This window comes from Cryptotermes secundus, unplaced genomic scaffold, assembly GCF_002891405.2.
Source record: "Cryptotermes secundus unplaced genomic scaffold, Csec_1.0 scaffold599, whole genome shotgun sequence".
NCBI classification, from domain to species: Eukaryota; Metazoa; Arthropoda; class Insecta; order Blattodea; family Kalotermitidae; genus Cryptotermes; species Cryptotermes secundus.
Window position 1 is genome coordinate 313,427 of NW_019730109.1, and position 15,211 is coordinate 328,637.

The window sequence follows — 15,211 nt, forward strand, 5'->3', positions numbered from 1 at the left end:
ATTTAATTTCACTAGTACACCTTCCATCATCTGTTAACAAGCTACCCAAATATTTAAAACATTTCACATTCTCCAGTTGTTTTTGGTCTATCTTTATTGTGACTGGGGTTGGTTGTCTCGAAATTTTCATTACTTTTGTTTTTTCCACATTCATTTCCATGCCATAGCACCTTCCAATTTCGATTAGTCTATCAATCATCCCCTGCATATATATATCCACATTTTCTTGACCTCAGAGGTGAGTGGTCAGCTTCACGCCCCGGCCGCTTTACTTCCGGAGAAAAGCTACAGGTACCTTTGGATAGGAGGTTGGGTGGACCCCAGAGCTGGTCTGGACGACGTGGAGAAGAGAAAATTCTTGATGCTATCGGGACTCGAACTCCGACCCCTCGGAATTCCAGCCTGTAGCCAGTCGCCATACCGACTACGCTATTCCGGTTGTAGGTTTTAGGTTACTGTAGGTTGAAAAACAATTTATGTTCCTGGCATCAAGGTGCAGACTGATAAGGACCTGCAACAGTCCTCACTTAATGCTGACCGACAGAGATGGGGAGGGAACGTATAAATTTATGTGCACATACTATTTCAGAGGTCACAGCATGACAGAGTTCGATAACCCTTCCCTTAAAATATTAACTGAGCGTGTAGAGGGGGGGGCACTTTAAGCAATTGTAAAAGAACATGCCGCGCTTGTGGGCTACACAAACTGCGATTTACTTACTCCGCAAAAACCGAACACAGTGGCCGCGCGGTCCAAAGCATGAACTGTCTTGGCTCGCTTGAACGCTGGGATCGAGGGTTCGAATCCCACTCAAGGCATGGATGTTTGTGTTCGTGTTGTTTTGTGTGTAGGTTTTGGCGTTGTGACGGGCTGATGACCCGTCGGAGGAGTGATACCGACCGTATATACTACAGGGAAAAAAAAAACCTCCGTGGCCTGTAGTCCGCAAGCGAACTATGCCGACCGAGCGACCGCCGTTTGTCGGCGAAGTTACTGCCAACTTTTGCAGATAGAGGATGTTACGTGGTCAGCGCAACGGATCCCCATGGCCGTTAATCTCGGTTTTCTAGACCGAAGCCCCATATTTCCTTAAAATAGCTCCTCAGTCATCCTCACGAGGCTGAGTGGACTCCGTTCCAGACCCACTAATTCTCAGAAAATCTGGTAACGCCGGGAATCGAACCGAGGGCCTCCGGATCTGTAGCCAGAAACTCTGACACTAGACCACAGAGAGGATTAAGAAACGGGAAAAGCGGCCGAGGTATAACAAAAGGACTGTAGAGCCATGGATCAACAGTGCCCACAAATTCAGTCTTTGTGTTGCAAATCAGTTCGTGTAATTATTTCCGAAGAATCAACTGAATTAGTAGGAGGCTGTTGAATGAAAGTCTACAGGTTTAGAGAAGTCTTCTTCTTGGTAAAATGGGTACTGACCAAACAAGCCGGTATTGATCAAATCACATCACTTTCTAGATTAAAGTGCATCAGAACAGCACTCTCTTTGTATATTGTATGTTAATCCACAAGCTGTTGGATTCTTTGCGTTGTTAATATTCTTTCGGTGATCAGTCTAAAACTTCCACGTTTTCAGTCGCCCTTAAATTTAGCGTTCCTTGCTTATTATTGCAATCGTCTTCGTCATTGTTGTTGCTGCTGTCGTCGTCTAGCCGTGTATTAAGAAAACAACAAAATTAAGTTTAAACAAGCTCTGTTCGGTTTATGTACAGGAAAACTTACACAATAGAAAACATGTCAATTTTCAATATATTTATGCATTGCACCTGATAGTGACCGCATAGCAGTCGAAACATGTAATGTGGAACAAAACCGTAAGGTTTTTGACGTAGTGTGTGGCAGCAAACCCGAATACCTCGAACCATTATGTACGAAAAGGGGGAAAAACACGAGTACGCAATAATTGTAACAAACCTCTGTACATATTTTAATTCTTGAAATCCTAAACCAGATTACTGCATCTGCTTTATTATTACTCTCTGGCATTATGCAATCTGTCAGCTATACTACAAAACCCGTCACCTAGAACATTCCATTTCAATTTCCAACAGCATAAATTCTGCTAGCAATAGTATTGCCTCACAGTGAGTCGTAATTGCGTATCACTTGCAACACAATCCGGAAAAGTGGGAGTATCATCCTAGAAAAAAATTCAGTATGTAATATACATATATATATGTGTGTGTGTGAAATTATTCTCTTTTATGTAGTAAATTACTGAATGAGGCGAAGAAATAACTTATATTCTACATTTTAATGACAAGCACTTCTCCAATACTAAACATGACGTCATCATGTCATACTCATCTGCTCATGTGATCATGACAACGAAATCATGTGACTGTGAATCCATACAATCCAGACAGTTGAAATTCGTTGGCAATCGACAAATTAATCCTCAGGATGACCAACATACTGAAAAGTAAACACAAAGCGTTTTATCTTCCGGGACATAACACCATGTAGTCCTTTGAAAGTCAACTGACCGGAGAACATGTCCTTTTCGTCTTCATGGTTGAAGAGAAGCTAAGCAAGAAACCAGCACGGAGCATGTAGTGGACAAAAACAAATGAAATTTTAGCGGACTCGCTGTCAGCATCATTTCTCAAGTTGGTGGGCATGATCGTGTACATTTATCTCATACGTAACATGAAACTGCATATTTAGGTTGTGTGTATATAAACCTGACGAGCTCTTTGTAAACGTATACAGTTACGTTGTAGCAGTGGCGAGGCTGTTGATTGAAGGACATTATTGTCCTCCAAGTTTGTGTTGCTGAAAGAAATTTGCTCTTCCACATTCAGTAAGTACTTTTCCTGATAGGGTTAAAAGTAAAATTGTGTCCCACACGTTTTTCAACAATAGAGTCTGTAGGTACAAAATGTTTAATATAAATGTAATGATTTAAATCAACAGAATTAGTAATTGCGATGATTTAAATCTCTGTAAGTAATAATTGGATATGTGCTGCAGATTCGGAAAGAAGGCCTAGAGGGGCGTAATACATGACCTAAGATATCGAACCGGTTCGTACTGAATAATAAAAAAAAATAAATACAGCTAGCCCAAAAACATAGCAGAACACAAATTCTCACATGTAAACCACTTGTGGCAAACTAGAATATGGGTACAGGTATCCTAAGAAAGATAGTGTACTAAAAATTCTCTTGTTATATACAAAGTTCCAAGATTTCCAGAAGAGTCCCCTAATTTGCACTGCAATCCTCATATAATTTTACCAGTTTAACTATTGTCACTTTCACATTCATTATTTGTGACTGTTGTAGTTGATTATTATTGTTATTTCGCCCTATCCCTGTATCTGCTAATTGCACATAATAGATAGTATAAACTCGAAGATCAGTGGGCACAGTTGTAAGTGCAAGGGCTGACTGTGTATGTTATGGCCTAATTATTAATTATACTATATTTATTGATTACATACCCATTGGGTTCTATTACAATAATTAGACTGGATTATTTATTTTATTGTAAGTCTTAACTGGAGGATTCTGAGTAGTGGGCGAGGCACGAAGGGAAGGTCAGTAGGAAGGAGATAGTGGATTGTAGCCTTATACCATCCACCCCTTGTCCAGATCACCTTTCATTCATTCTTGTCAAAACAAATGCCACAAACTATGGCATTCTTACAAGCTGCTTGTAAATCCCTTGTCCAGAAGCAAAGCACACATCCTGAAGTGATGGACAGTAATTACAGATGCAACAGTTGAGTTGGTAGCTTTGTATTTAGGGGGTCTGGTGTTCAGATCTGAACCCTGAAATTGGCTGTCCAGAATGAGGTATTTTCATGGTTTTTGCAAGTACCTAGAAGCAAATCCTGGGATAGTATCTTGAATTAGATCATAACCACTCTTTCCACATCTTTTAAGTTAATTATTCATGAAATGCTATGTAATGTGGGCTGTTGGAAGTATCATTAAATAAATTAAGAATAACTCAACATTAGGGCACTTTGTTACCCCTTCCACTTCAAGCTAAATGAATGTAACTGTACCTACTTTCTGCCATTACAGCATTAATTCAAACTTCCAACCACTGAAGAACTAAACTGTGTAGTCACTGAAGTTCTTTTCCTTGCAAAATGCAACCAGTGAAGAAAGAGATGGAAAGGGGAGGTACATGTGCCACAGCCACTTGCTTACTTACGGAGCTGAGCCCTTCTTTAGGAGAAGCCAAATATGTGGCTACTCAAGAACTTCCCAGGGTTTTATGGAATCCGAAAGTTCATTACTGTGTTCACAAGAGCCCTCCACTGGTCCCTATCCTGAGCCAGATCAGTCCAATCCATACCAACCCATCCCATCTCTCTAAGATCCATTTTAATATTGTCCACCCACCTATGCCTTGTTCTCCCCAGTGGTCTCTTTCCTTCTGGCTTTCCCACCAATATGCTATATGCATTCTTGTCGCCTCCATTCGTGTTATATGCCCTGCCCACCTCCTCCTCCTTGACTTGATCATTTTAATTATACTTGGAGAAGAGTACAAGTTATGAAGCTCCTCATTATGCAGCTTTTTCCAACCTCCTGTCACTTGATCCCTCTTTGGTCCAAATAATCTCCTCAAACACCCTCAGTCTGTGTTCCTCCCTTATTGTCAGAGACCAAGTTTCACGCCCCTACAGAACAACTGGCAAAATTATAGTTTTGTATATTCTAATTTGTATGTTTTTGGACAGCAGACGAGAATACAAAAGGTTCTGGACTGAGTGGTAGCAAACATTACCCAAGTTCAATCTCCTCTAAATTTCCTCCTCAATCAGGTTTTGATTTGTTATCGTCATTCCCAAATATCTTAAATATGCCACATTTTGAAAACATCTGTTTTCTATCGTTTGCCTTGCATTTTTGCAAAATCATGACATAACGCAGCCACTAATGTAAAAATATGAAGAAACGGTATTTGGTGATCATGTATATGTAGTTTCTGTTGTTCATCTTTTCAGGTGTCAGTGGCTGCATAAACATGGCTCAGGATAATACAGTATCTTTCAAAGTGTTCCTCCATAATGATGGTGTTAATGAAGTACGCCGGTTTGGTGTTGACCGTGATGTGGTGTCAAATTTTAGCTACCTTAGGGAAAAACTGCAGGCTGTTTTTCCATCATTGCGTGGATGTGACTTCACTGTAGCATGGAGAGGTAACTAGGACAGAACTTAGGTCCATAATTTGCTAGAACCTGGAATAATAGCTATAAACTATAGTTTATGTGTTCCAGATTCTAACATTCTTCAGTTTTTCCTTGATCATACAATATGACCATGTACCCAGAACAATAACAATAATAATAATAATAGAAAAAGTCTGTCTTGTGTATCCTTTGCACGTGTGTCTGTAGTTAATAATCCATTCTTGAGTGACATATGTGGTGCTATTCAAAAGTTCCCAAATTATATTAATAAAAAGTATTACATCTTACCTGGATCTTATTCTGCACCATCACCTTCAAAGTAGTCCCCTTAGGAGCACATACACCGATCACAGGGTTTCTGCCACTTTTCAAATGCATCCTGGAAGTCTTTCTTTGTTAGGGTGTTTAGTACCGTCTGCGTTTCCGCTTGAATTTCCTCAACTGTATCAAATCTTCGCCCCTTCAACTTGATTTTCATCTTGGGGAAGAGAAAGAAGTCGCATGGAGCTAAGTCTGGCGAGTACGGTGGGTGGGGAACAACTGCCATCTTTGTAATTTTGAGGTTTTCACGGCGATGACTATGAAGAAAGTCGTCTTCTGGGTTTAGGCACCGTGTATTCTTCGTTTTGGCCGACGTTTCGGAGGAACGTATCGCCTCCATCTTCAGAGCAGATGAATGGCTTGGAATGCAGAGAGCAGTAGCTGCCATCTTGTTTTTAGCCAAAAATTCCTGCACAGTGTAAGCCGTATAAGGTCGTGCATTGTCATGGTGGAGTACCCAGTCGTTCGTGCGCAACTTCTCTGGACGTTTTCTCCGCATGTCCTCCCTCAAACGCCTTAGAATATTGTGATAGAACTCTTTATTGACTGTCTGACCAGGAGGGACGAACTCCTTTTGAACAATCCCGTCAATATCAAAAAGAGATCAACATGGACTTAACGTTGCTCTTGACTTATCAAGCTTTTTATTGGCCTAGGTGAAGAAGGACTCTTCCATTGCGATGATTGCTGCTTGCTTTTAGGGTTGTAGCCATAAACCCAACTTTCATCACCAGTGACAACCTTCGAAAGAAAGTTTGGATACTCTTGAAGCTGTTGTTGAAGTTCCCTGCAGACTTTCAAGTGATGCTACTTCTATTCATTTTGCAGCAGTCATGGCACAGACTTTGCCGCAGTCCTCCTCATGTTCAGTTCCTCTGACAAAATTCGTTGACATGTACTATAACTTAGTCCCAGGGTGTTACAGAGATCTGGGATGGTCAGTCTACGATCTTGCAGAATCAGATCCCTAACTTTTGTGACATTTTGTGGTGTGGTGCCAGTTGACGTCCATCCCAAATGATCGTCGTCATCAGTCGATGTTCGGCCATTTTTGAGACACTTATACCAGTCATAAGTTTGTATATTGCCTAATCTGATGTCACCAAAAGCTTGCTTCAACATTTGGTGTGTTTCTGCAGCGGATTTCCCAAGTTTAAAACAAAACTATACAGACACACTGCTCACTCAGATCAGCCATCGCAAAACCACAAACTCACAGAAACACAACAATGGAAATACATTCACCAACAATAAACTCTAACCATTCGCGTGCAAAATTCAAATTTCGGGAACTTTTTGATAGAACCACATACTTGTTTTAATTCTGCAGTGAAAGTCTGATAGAGTGTACTCAGTACTGTTGTGAAAGCTCATTGTGCCCTTTATAGGTGGAAGATTTATATATGTACAAGTCCTCTGTTCATTAGATTCATTGACTGGAATAGCTGCCAGTGGAGGAAAGGCTGATATGAAGTAGTGGGCCCTAATGCTAACACAAACCAAAAGTCTAACATGACCTATGAGGCCTATTAATGTAATTTTTAAACTAAAAAGCATAACCTAATGTAATTTTTCTTGCATTTATTGCAATAAAAGATTCACTTGCCCATTATTTCACAGTTGTTTCCTTCCTTGTGTTGGCACTGCTACTTTCAGATGTGCTTTGTCCACAGATTCTGATGGTGATGAAATTGTCATCTCTAGTGATGATGAATTGATAATTGCTCTGACTGAACTGCAGACTGAAGTGCGTAAACTGTATGTAACTGTACAAGCTGGGTCTGCAATGCAATATGAACAACTTGGTGAAGGTTAGTATATGTATGAGTTCACAGCCAACCAGATACATATGAGATGTGTGCAGAAAGTGTCAAAAATGAATCTATAAAAACCAGGACATTAAAATAGTTTATTGAATGGGGAGGTTTACAGGTTGAGTGGTCCAGTAGTTGCTCTTCAAGACTTATGAAGATAGTATAGGGATTGAAGAATGAACATTTTCTGGGATGTGGCGCCATATGGATATTGTATACAATATCTACATGGCGCCACATCCCAAAAGACGGCATTCTTCATAGTCACTGCCATGAAAACCTCAAATAGTACAGAGATTCTTGACCTTTTAGGCAGGCAAGCCACACTGAAAAATGTGCTGTGAGGACCAGAGCACTCTAATGCCTCTATCATAATCAAAACAAAACTGAACATTGCAATAAACACAGGCTGTATATACCTTGTTTATGTGCAACTTTGTCCTCCCATTGCTCTGCAAGAGAATGAACATTTGCTTCCATTTTAGAAATGCTAGTTAACATCACATTATTTAAGTGCACAATTGTGATTCTTCAGTGGACCTTAGGAGGGGACCAACCCCTCCGCAATGTCCATTCACACACTTTTCACAACCTGATGGGAATCCTGACCACTTGCTTCACAACTGCCAACATGTGAGTTTGTCCAAGGGCCTCATATAATGTCTTCTTGCTTCTCAGACAATTTCTGTTTCAGGCCTTGGTCCCTGTTCTGTTGTTGAATTTCACCCGTGTTTGTTGTGTCTTCCCAAGTGTTCATCCTTTAGGGGTTCCTTGGACAACAATGTCCTTGGTCTGCCTTTTCAGAGGGTTCCAGGATCCCATCGCCCCTCACTGGCCCCCACTTCAGTTATCCCGTGTTGCAATAGTCTCCACTGTGGTGTCTTTGTTAGGGACATCCTGTTGCCCTGCTACAAGAGCCGACTCTTCTCGATTGGCCTACAATTTTCCTACGGCTTCTCTCCAGGCATCTATTTTGGTTGTCATCTTGTTGGTTGGTCTCTGTCCTGGCTTGGTGGATATCCATTCGGGAGAGTACCTTGAAGGGCCTGAAAGGTCTTGTTATTGGCCTCTGTCTTGGCTTCCATCCTTCTTTATTGTTTCTTACTTCAGCATTTTTCCCCTTAGATTGATGTCAGCATCTTAGCTAGCATTTCTTGGTTGGTTTTCATTTCTTCTTTGTCTGTATTTCAGCCAGCAAACATGTCCTCATTTGTTCCATCTCCATTCTATGATGGTATAATGATCCTGTGGCTTTAATTAATCCAGTTATCCCACTTCAGACACCAGTTGTCACATGATAGAGTGTATATAGACAAGGTTTGGATTAGCGATTGGATTTATTGAACACGTACAGATCATAACTACAAGTAACTATAGCACTAACACCTATTCAAACATTCTGCAATTCACTACAGCATCTATGAAGTCTTCTCAGTCTGCTGGGTCTTCACTGATTGGTGTGTAATGACATACCCAACAGTGTCCTATGCTTCCATGCTCACGGTCTTATTGGCTGGTGAACTGCCCCGCAACTAACTCATTGCTCCAGTTGTCTTGCTTATAACATCTTGGCATGGACGACACAGAAAAACACCATTCCTCTCTCACTGTTCATTTGTTGCTCAGTAGACTGCTTACAAAAAACCTTTCCTCTGTTATTTGTAGGCCATTACTAGCCACAGCCGCTGTTCAGTCGCCTATCGTGTGGTCGCAGTGGGTCTTCTTGCCACAATATTCAATCAAGTCAGAAGATCCAGGCAATAGTGTTCTTTACTCTCCTGTGTTAGGAGCTGTGAAATAAACTTGGGTGACACTTTATCAGCCATTTCATGAAGTCTGTCTTTTGTCACTTGGCCTTCTGATTCATCACTTAGCAGTCATTTGCATCAGCTGATTAAGTTCCATCACCCCTTTCTGATCATGCAAAATTTAAAGAAATGTGATGTTCTGTACTCTCAAACATAATTTAGCTGATGGGTTACAAAACACTCTCGACTTTGTTGTTAAACACTGACCATGATTGACTGAAGAAATGGAATGAGCTGTACACACATACCTGAACATGCAGTAACATGTTGTGACATGTTCAGCACAGGTGTATGTTTATGTTTATGTGCCGTTTATCCAAGGTATGAATCTCATCATTTTTATTAGTCCTCATAGATAACTGTGCTGTTACCGATTCTTGGTCACACTGGTTTCTAAACCGTGAAAGACTAGAGAACAGCCCATTGCAATAAGTGGTAAGAAAATACTAACACAAGATCCTTCCCCCTCTTTTTTACGATAACATGACTGAAAATTTTCGTTTAGCTTTGACTTAGTGATAACTAATGGCCCCTTTGACCTAGGTGTATGAAATTTGATGTGAACACGAATTATGAAAGTTCCTAACAAGAATAAATGTGGTGATGGTACCTCATCAGTAGTAAAGTGGTTTTCCTCACAAAGGCTACTCTAAGTACTGTTTCTCTTTGTAGATTCCCATTAATACTATAAAATAATTGAGGCACATGGTAGCGTAGTTGGTTGAGGGGCTATGCTACAAGCCGGAAGGTCATGGGTTCAAATCCCGATGAGGTCATTGGATTTTTTCAATTGACCTAATCCTTCCAGCCGCACTATGGCCCTGGGGTCGACTCAGCCTGTAACAGAAATGAATACCAGGAATTAAATAATTTTCCTGGGGAGTAAAGTGCGGGTGGCATGTAAGGCTGACAGCCTTGCCGCCATCTTTGAGCTGATTGTCTAGGAAATGTGAGACCATCAACATCTCACAACCCTCTGGGCCTTCACGGCTTGGTACAGGGATAGCTTTACTTTTACTTTACTTACTATAAAATAATTTATTTGAATATCTGAGTGTTCATAAATATATTTGACCCATTACCTACCTTGTACCTACTAGATTGATTGGAGGTACTTGTGTTGAAAGCACTGCAGGCATAGAGGCTGGCTCATTGCTTCATTAACTAGTAAATAATGTCAGTTGCGACGAGCTGATCACCCACCCAAGGAGTCCTACTGAACATGTAAGATATAGAAAACCAAAGTGAACGGAGAAGTTCATGGAGGTAGGCCTAGGCCCACTGGGGCTGTAGTGCTGGGGGGGGGGGGGAAAAAAAGATGAAATCAGATATGACATACTGATGTTTAGAGGAAAGAATGCACTTTCACATAGAATAGATCTTTTAATGTTAGAAGGTCATTTAGGGGAAGTATTGCAGTGTTTTTTTGGTGCCTTTGTATTTACCCTCCAAATGGCCTTGACACTTCTAATGGGTAGGTTTTTTTGGCAGAGTTTGCAAGTTAAATTGTTTTATGTTATGACATACTAAAATATTATGGAGAAAAATAAAGAAATAATGAACCTTAAGTAGGCATATGTACTTGTACAGATATTGCATTTGAATAAAAAAATGGGATAATATCCAAAAATTTGAATTCAGAATATTGTGCTGTACAAGCCTTGTGAAATACTCTGCCTGTTTTTCATAGGCACAGTAGAGGAGAGTGATGGCAAGTATAAATGAATTGAGACCAGGCATACAGATTTTAATAAGAAGAAATACATCTGAGTTGTATTTCTGGAGCCCTGATATTGCCCGTATGAATCCAAAGAATTGTGTGGTTGTAAAGGATTCTCTGAGAATTGTATACATTTTACATCAGTGCATTTAGTAAGTGGTTCAGACAGCAAATTTTAGTTGAATTCCTGAGTTATTAATATTTTCACATGTGCAACTGTTATGTGTTTGGATGTAGTTGTAAGTCATAGAAGTTGGTATTTTTCTTTACCATTACATCATTTCATACATCCCACCTAAAATGGCAGCTTTTTCTCCTTCCTTCAATTTGATACAAAGACATACATATTATGTTGTAAATAACGAGTATTTTTATATAGAAATAATACTATATCACAGGTGGGCACCAACATGCTGGTGTGATATGCGATGGATGTGAGAAGAAGGTGGAAGGTTTTCGCTACAAATGCATTCAGTGCCCTGACTATGATCTGTGTGCAGCCTGTGAGAACAAGAGTCTTCATGCTGAACACTACATGATACGCATACCAGTTCCCACGTTCTGGGTCAGTGGCATTCATTTTCACTTAACCAAGCAAGCTTGAATAGCGTTAAAGTGTTACATTTGGAAGATTCCGTGTTTGGATCTTGAAATAGGGCATGCGCTCTGCTGGTTGTGTGCTGAGGTTGGTATTCATTGCCTTCTTACCACAGAGGCTTACATTCAGTTCCAGGGTAATCCAAGTGGGATTTGTGGCAGATAAAATTGCACTGGGGTAAGTTTTTCTCTGTTCAGGGTACCTACCAGCACTTCAACCAGCTACATCCCAGACACACAATAGCAGGCAGTAATCAACCTCATAGTTCCAACAGCAGTAATTGAGAATTCCACTACATAGTAATCCACCCTACAAAAAATTTCCACAGCAAATAACAACTACAACACAGCTTACACTCCACCACACATCCACACTTCCACCTTATGCCAACAGCTATGCAAGTGAATACTACATCCCATCTGAAATACACAAAATTCTTTGTCAGTGTAGTATAACACACCTTCTACACCAGAGCTTCCAGAATATAGATCCACCAGTATATAAAAAATAAAATATTACACTATGAATGAATACTGCATTACTCATCATTCTGGTGTACATATACACCCTTCATATAACACACTTGACTAGCCCCACATTATACTTAACCCCCACCCCAATTTTAAGAAAAGTACTATGATTTATATTTTATCATGTAACACATATTATTTATGACATTTTTCATTGTAAAATTGGATCCATTTAACTGTACAGTTCAATAATTATGCACGTTGTTAATTTACAAACCACCGGATGATGGGCCATGCGGCCAAAATATGTAGTGATGAATGAGACAAAATTGATTAAACCATTGAAATATTTTTATTGATTTTAATAAATTGTTTGTTAAAATAAATAGTTTGTTGTGTTGACAGCAGCAGTACCTAGATGTTATGATGCAAATGAGAGTTTCAAAAAATGTTTGACAGTACTTGTACATTGCTTTGACAGCTGTGACTACTGTAAATTATTGGCAAGAGTACAGAATAAATTTGGTAATATTTTTAGATGGTGGATATGAGTCCTCTGTTTGGGACTGGTAAGAAACAGGAATCTGAAAGGTTATTTTTTTATATTTGTTAGATAAATGTTGTGCTAATATGATGCAATGTAAGTAATTCTTAGGTTGAAGTTCTGTACTAGAACAACCAGAGGGAATTTAAATTATGTGAGACCAATTTGAATTTTGATTGTGTATACCATTTTGAACTGAAACACAAGTACCTGATAGACAACAGTTTCATATATAAACAATGCACAGCAAACTCAGTTCTTAATTTTTATTTTAGCGGCCTCACTTTGGCAAACGATTGGCTCATCATTTGGCAAAAGCAGTCCACAAAAGTGGTCGATGCAGTGGATGGGAATCTGAGGCAGGCCATGGCCCAGGAAGACATCATGGCGGGAGGCATCATGGTGGGAGACATGGTGGAGGAGCAGGGTGGTTAGAAACGCTTGCTGCATACCTGAATGAGTGGACAAATCTCCCAGGTGAAGAAGAACCCCAGGATAAAAAAGACTCTGCTGACCCTTCAAGTAGCAAGAAGCAGAAACCACAAGAACAGCAGGAAGATGTCCGTGTCCAGTATCTGAGAAACATTGGACAGACTGTGGCCAGTGTATTGGATCCATTGGGTGAGGTGAAATTATAAAGTTTCCATTTAATTTTATATTATTTTCTTTGAATATAGGTAGTAGTTGAATTTATTAAATGACGACCATTGACAGAAACTACATTATGTCACAGAAACTTGAATGGGTGGAAATGTATACTCCATGCAGTGTACATACTTTCTAGTTTTGTCCTTTGCATTCCTGTATGACCTTCATGTCTGTTTATTGCAGAAACAAAACATGCACCATGACTGCTTGCTATGACGTTACTGCAACCATAATTTTTAGACTTAAAGCATTCTTAAATCTTACTGATACCTGAAGAAGAATTTAATAACTTTGATGTGACTTATACTTACATCTTTAACATTTGAGATAATTTATGGAGTATCTTGTAAATAGGGGTTAAGTATATTGGACTGGAATAAACCAAAATTGACTAACCTAAATACATTTTAAATTACATGAGTACAAAAGATGGGGTTGTAAATTCACAAAAGAATTACATGCTTTGATGATATTATTGTGGCTTCAAATCAGATTTCATTCCAAGTTGGTAAGCAATTCCTGTAATATTTTCAGAATATGAGAATGTGATTTGTGTTCATCTTGGTATGGTAGCTCTTGAAACATTCAAAACAGAAAGTAGCATCCCCTTTAACTTATAAACTCTTCAGGCACAATTTAAATTTCATCCATTGCCACTATTTGTTCTACTAGCTGTTTGAAGAATTAGTGTAATCAGATCAGGCACAGGTAGCTGCTTCAGAATTTATTTTCCCACTGAGAGCCCCACTGTAGTGGTATGTAATGTGAAATATATTTTTCATCTTTACTTGAAGATTAGACTCGAGACAAAAGTGGTGTATACATGAGTGAGAAAATTATAAAGCACTGTGTGGAGGTGGCTTAAAATATTCTACTGTATCCCTGCAAGTCACAGAAGGCAATGAAGAGGGAACCTGGTGCTTAGGAGTGTGACTGGGAAGCCATGTCACTGGGGGTCACATATGCAGAGACCTGGTCCTTGAGGTTGGGGTTTGGATGCAAAGCTGATGACTTTGCTCTGTAAAAAAATTACTGTGAAAACCAAATTGTTTAATTCAGTACAGATCTAGCAGAACCTTCTAAGGAAAGCTTAGCCTCAAAAATGGTTGTTTTGCCAATGTTAGTTATGACAGTGATGATCATGATGATGCAGAGGAGGAGGAAGTATAGATCGATCATTCCATCTTTCTCAATAGTAACTTGTGAACCGTTACACGGAGTGACTGCATCAGATTCATAGACGGAAACTGTAAACTTCGTGTTGTTACGATGCTATAATTTTTTGTTTGTTTGTTTGTTTGTTTGTTTTTTTGCCTATTACATGTATCAAAGGTAGCCAGAGATCAGCACATTGCAAATGAAGTATTTTTATTACAGAGTCACACTTCAAAGCTCTTGGGTGCAGTGTTTGTTACACTGAGTGTAGGCCTACCAATGTGCCTTATGTTTAAGAAAAGACAACAAAACATGCTCAGGCACAGTAATTGTGCATATAACGTCTGGTAATTTTGAAATATGATGCCCAGGAACATAGATTCATTCATAATAATCTAGTTCCTCTTTTGTCTTTTAAGCATAAAAAAGTAACATACAATTTATTTTCTTACGCTTGTTTCCCTATAAATTTAAAACCCATGTTCAAATTCATGCCAAGAGTACAAACAGGAAATTTAAAAACTAGTTGGATAAAGGTTAAATCATTTGGTCATAACAAAGTGTTGACAGTAAACTATATGAGAATATGAAGTTAAAGAAAATGGCCGTGACTTGTCAGAAAAATCAAATTAACCCACTGCACACATTTGATTAGATGAATATGTACCAGTCATGACTCTTTAACTTTCTCATCTCTTGAAGGAACTTCATTACTTCCTTTCCAAACCATTTTAACTATGTAAGATTAATCAGGGTGTTTTGTGTATCCAGCCTATGTAAATATAAATTTGTCAGCTTACATTAACCCGTTGCCGTGGTTCGACGTGTATGTTTCGTCAGGGATTCAAATCGTCTGGGGGGGTTCGACGTGTATGTTTCGTCCAGCTGCACACCTACGTTATAACGCCCATAATAATTGATGGTTTTGCTGTAGATTGTTAGATTTTTCGCTGGCCTGTTGTCAG

At 39.4% G+C, this 15,211-nt stretch overlaps 1 protein-coding gene across 1 annotated transcript in view; it reads left to right on the forward strand.

The window, feature by feature from the left end:
* Positions 1-2,642: 2,642 nt before the first annotated feature.
* LOC111866178 (sequestosome-1) overlaps positions 2,643-15,211 on the forward strand; it is a 16,256-nt gene continuing 3,687 nt past the window's right edge. The window contains exons 1-5 of the mRNA XM_023854871.2: positions 2,643-2,819; positions 4,983-5,177; positions 7,163-7,300; positions 11,230-11,396; positions 12,719-13,064. Coding sequence (XP_023710639.1) covers positions 5,003-5,177; positions 7,163-7,300; positions 11,230-11,396; positions 12,719-13,064 — 826 coding nt within the window. The 5' untranslated portion in view covers positions 2,643-2,819; positions 4,983-5,002. The remainder of the gene's footprint in view (positions 2,820-4,982; positions 5,178-7,162; positions 7,301-11,229; positions 11,397-12,718; positions 13,065-15,211) is intronic.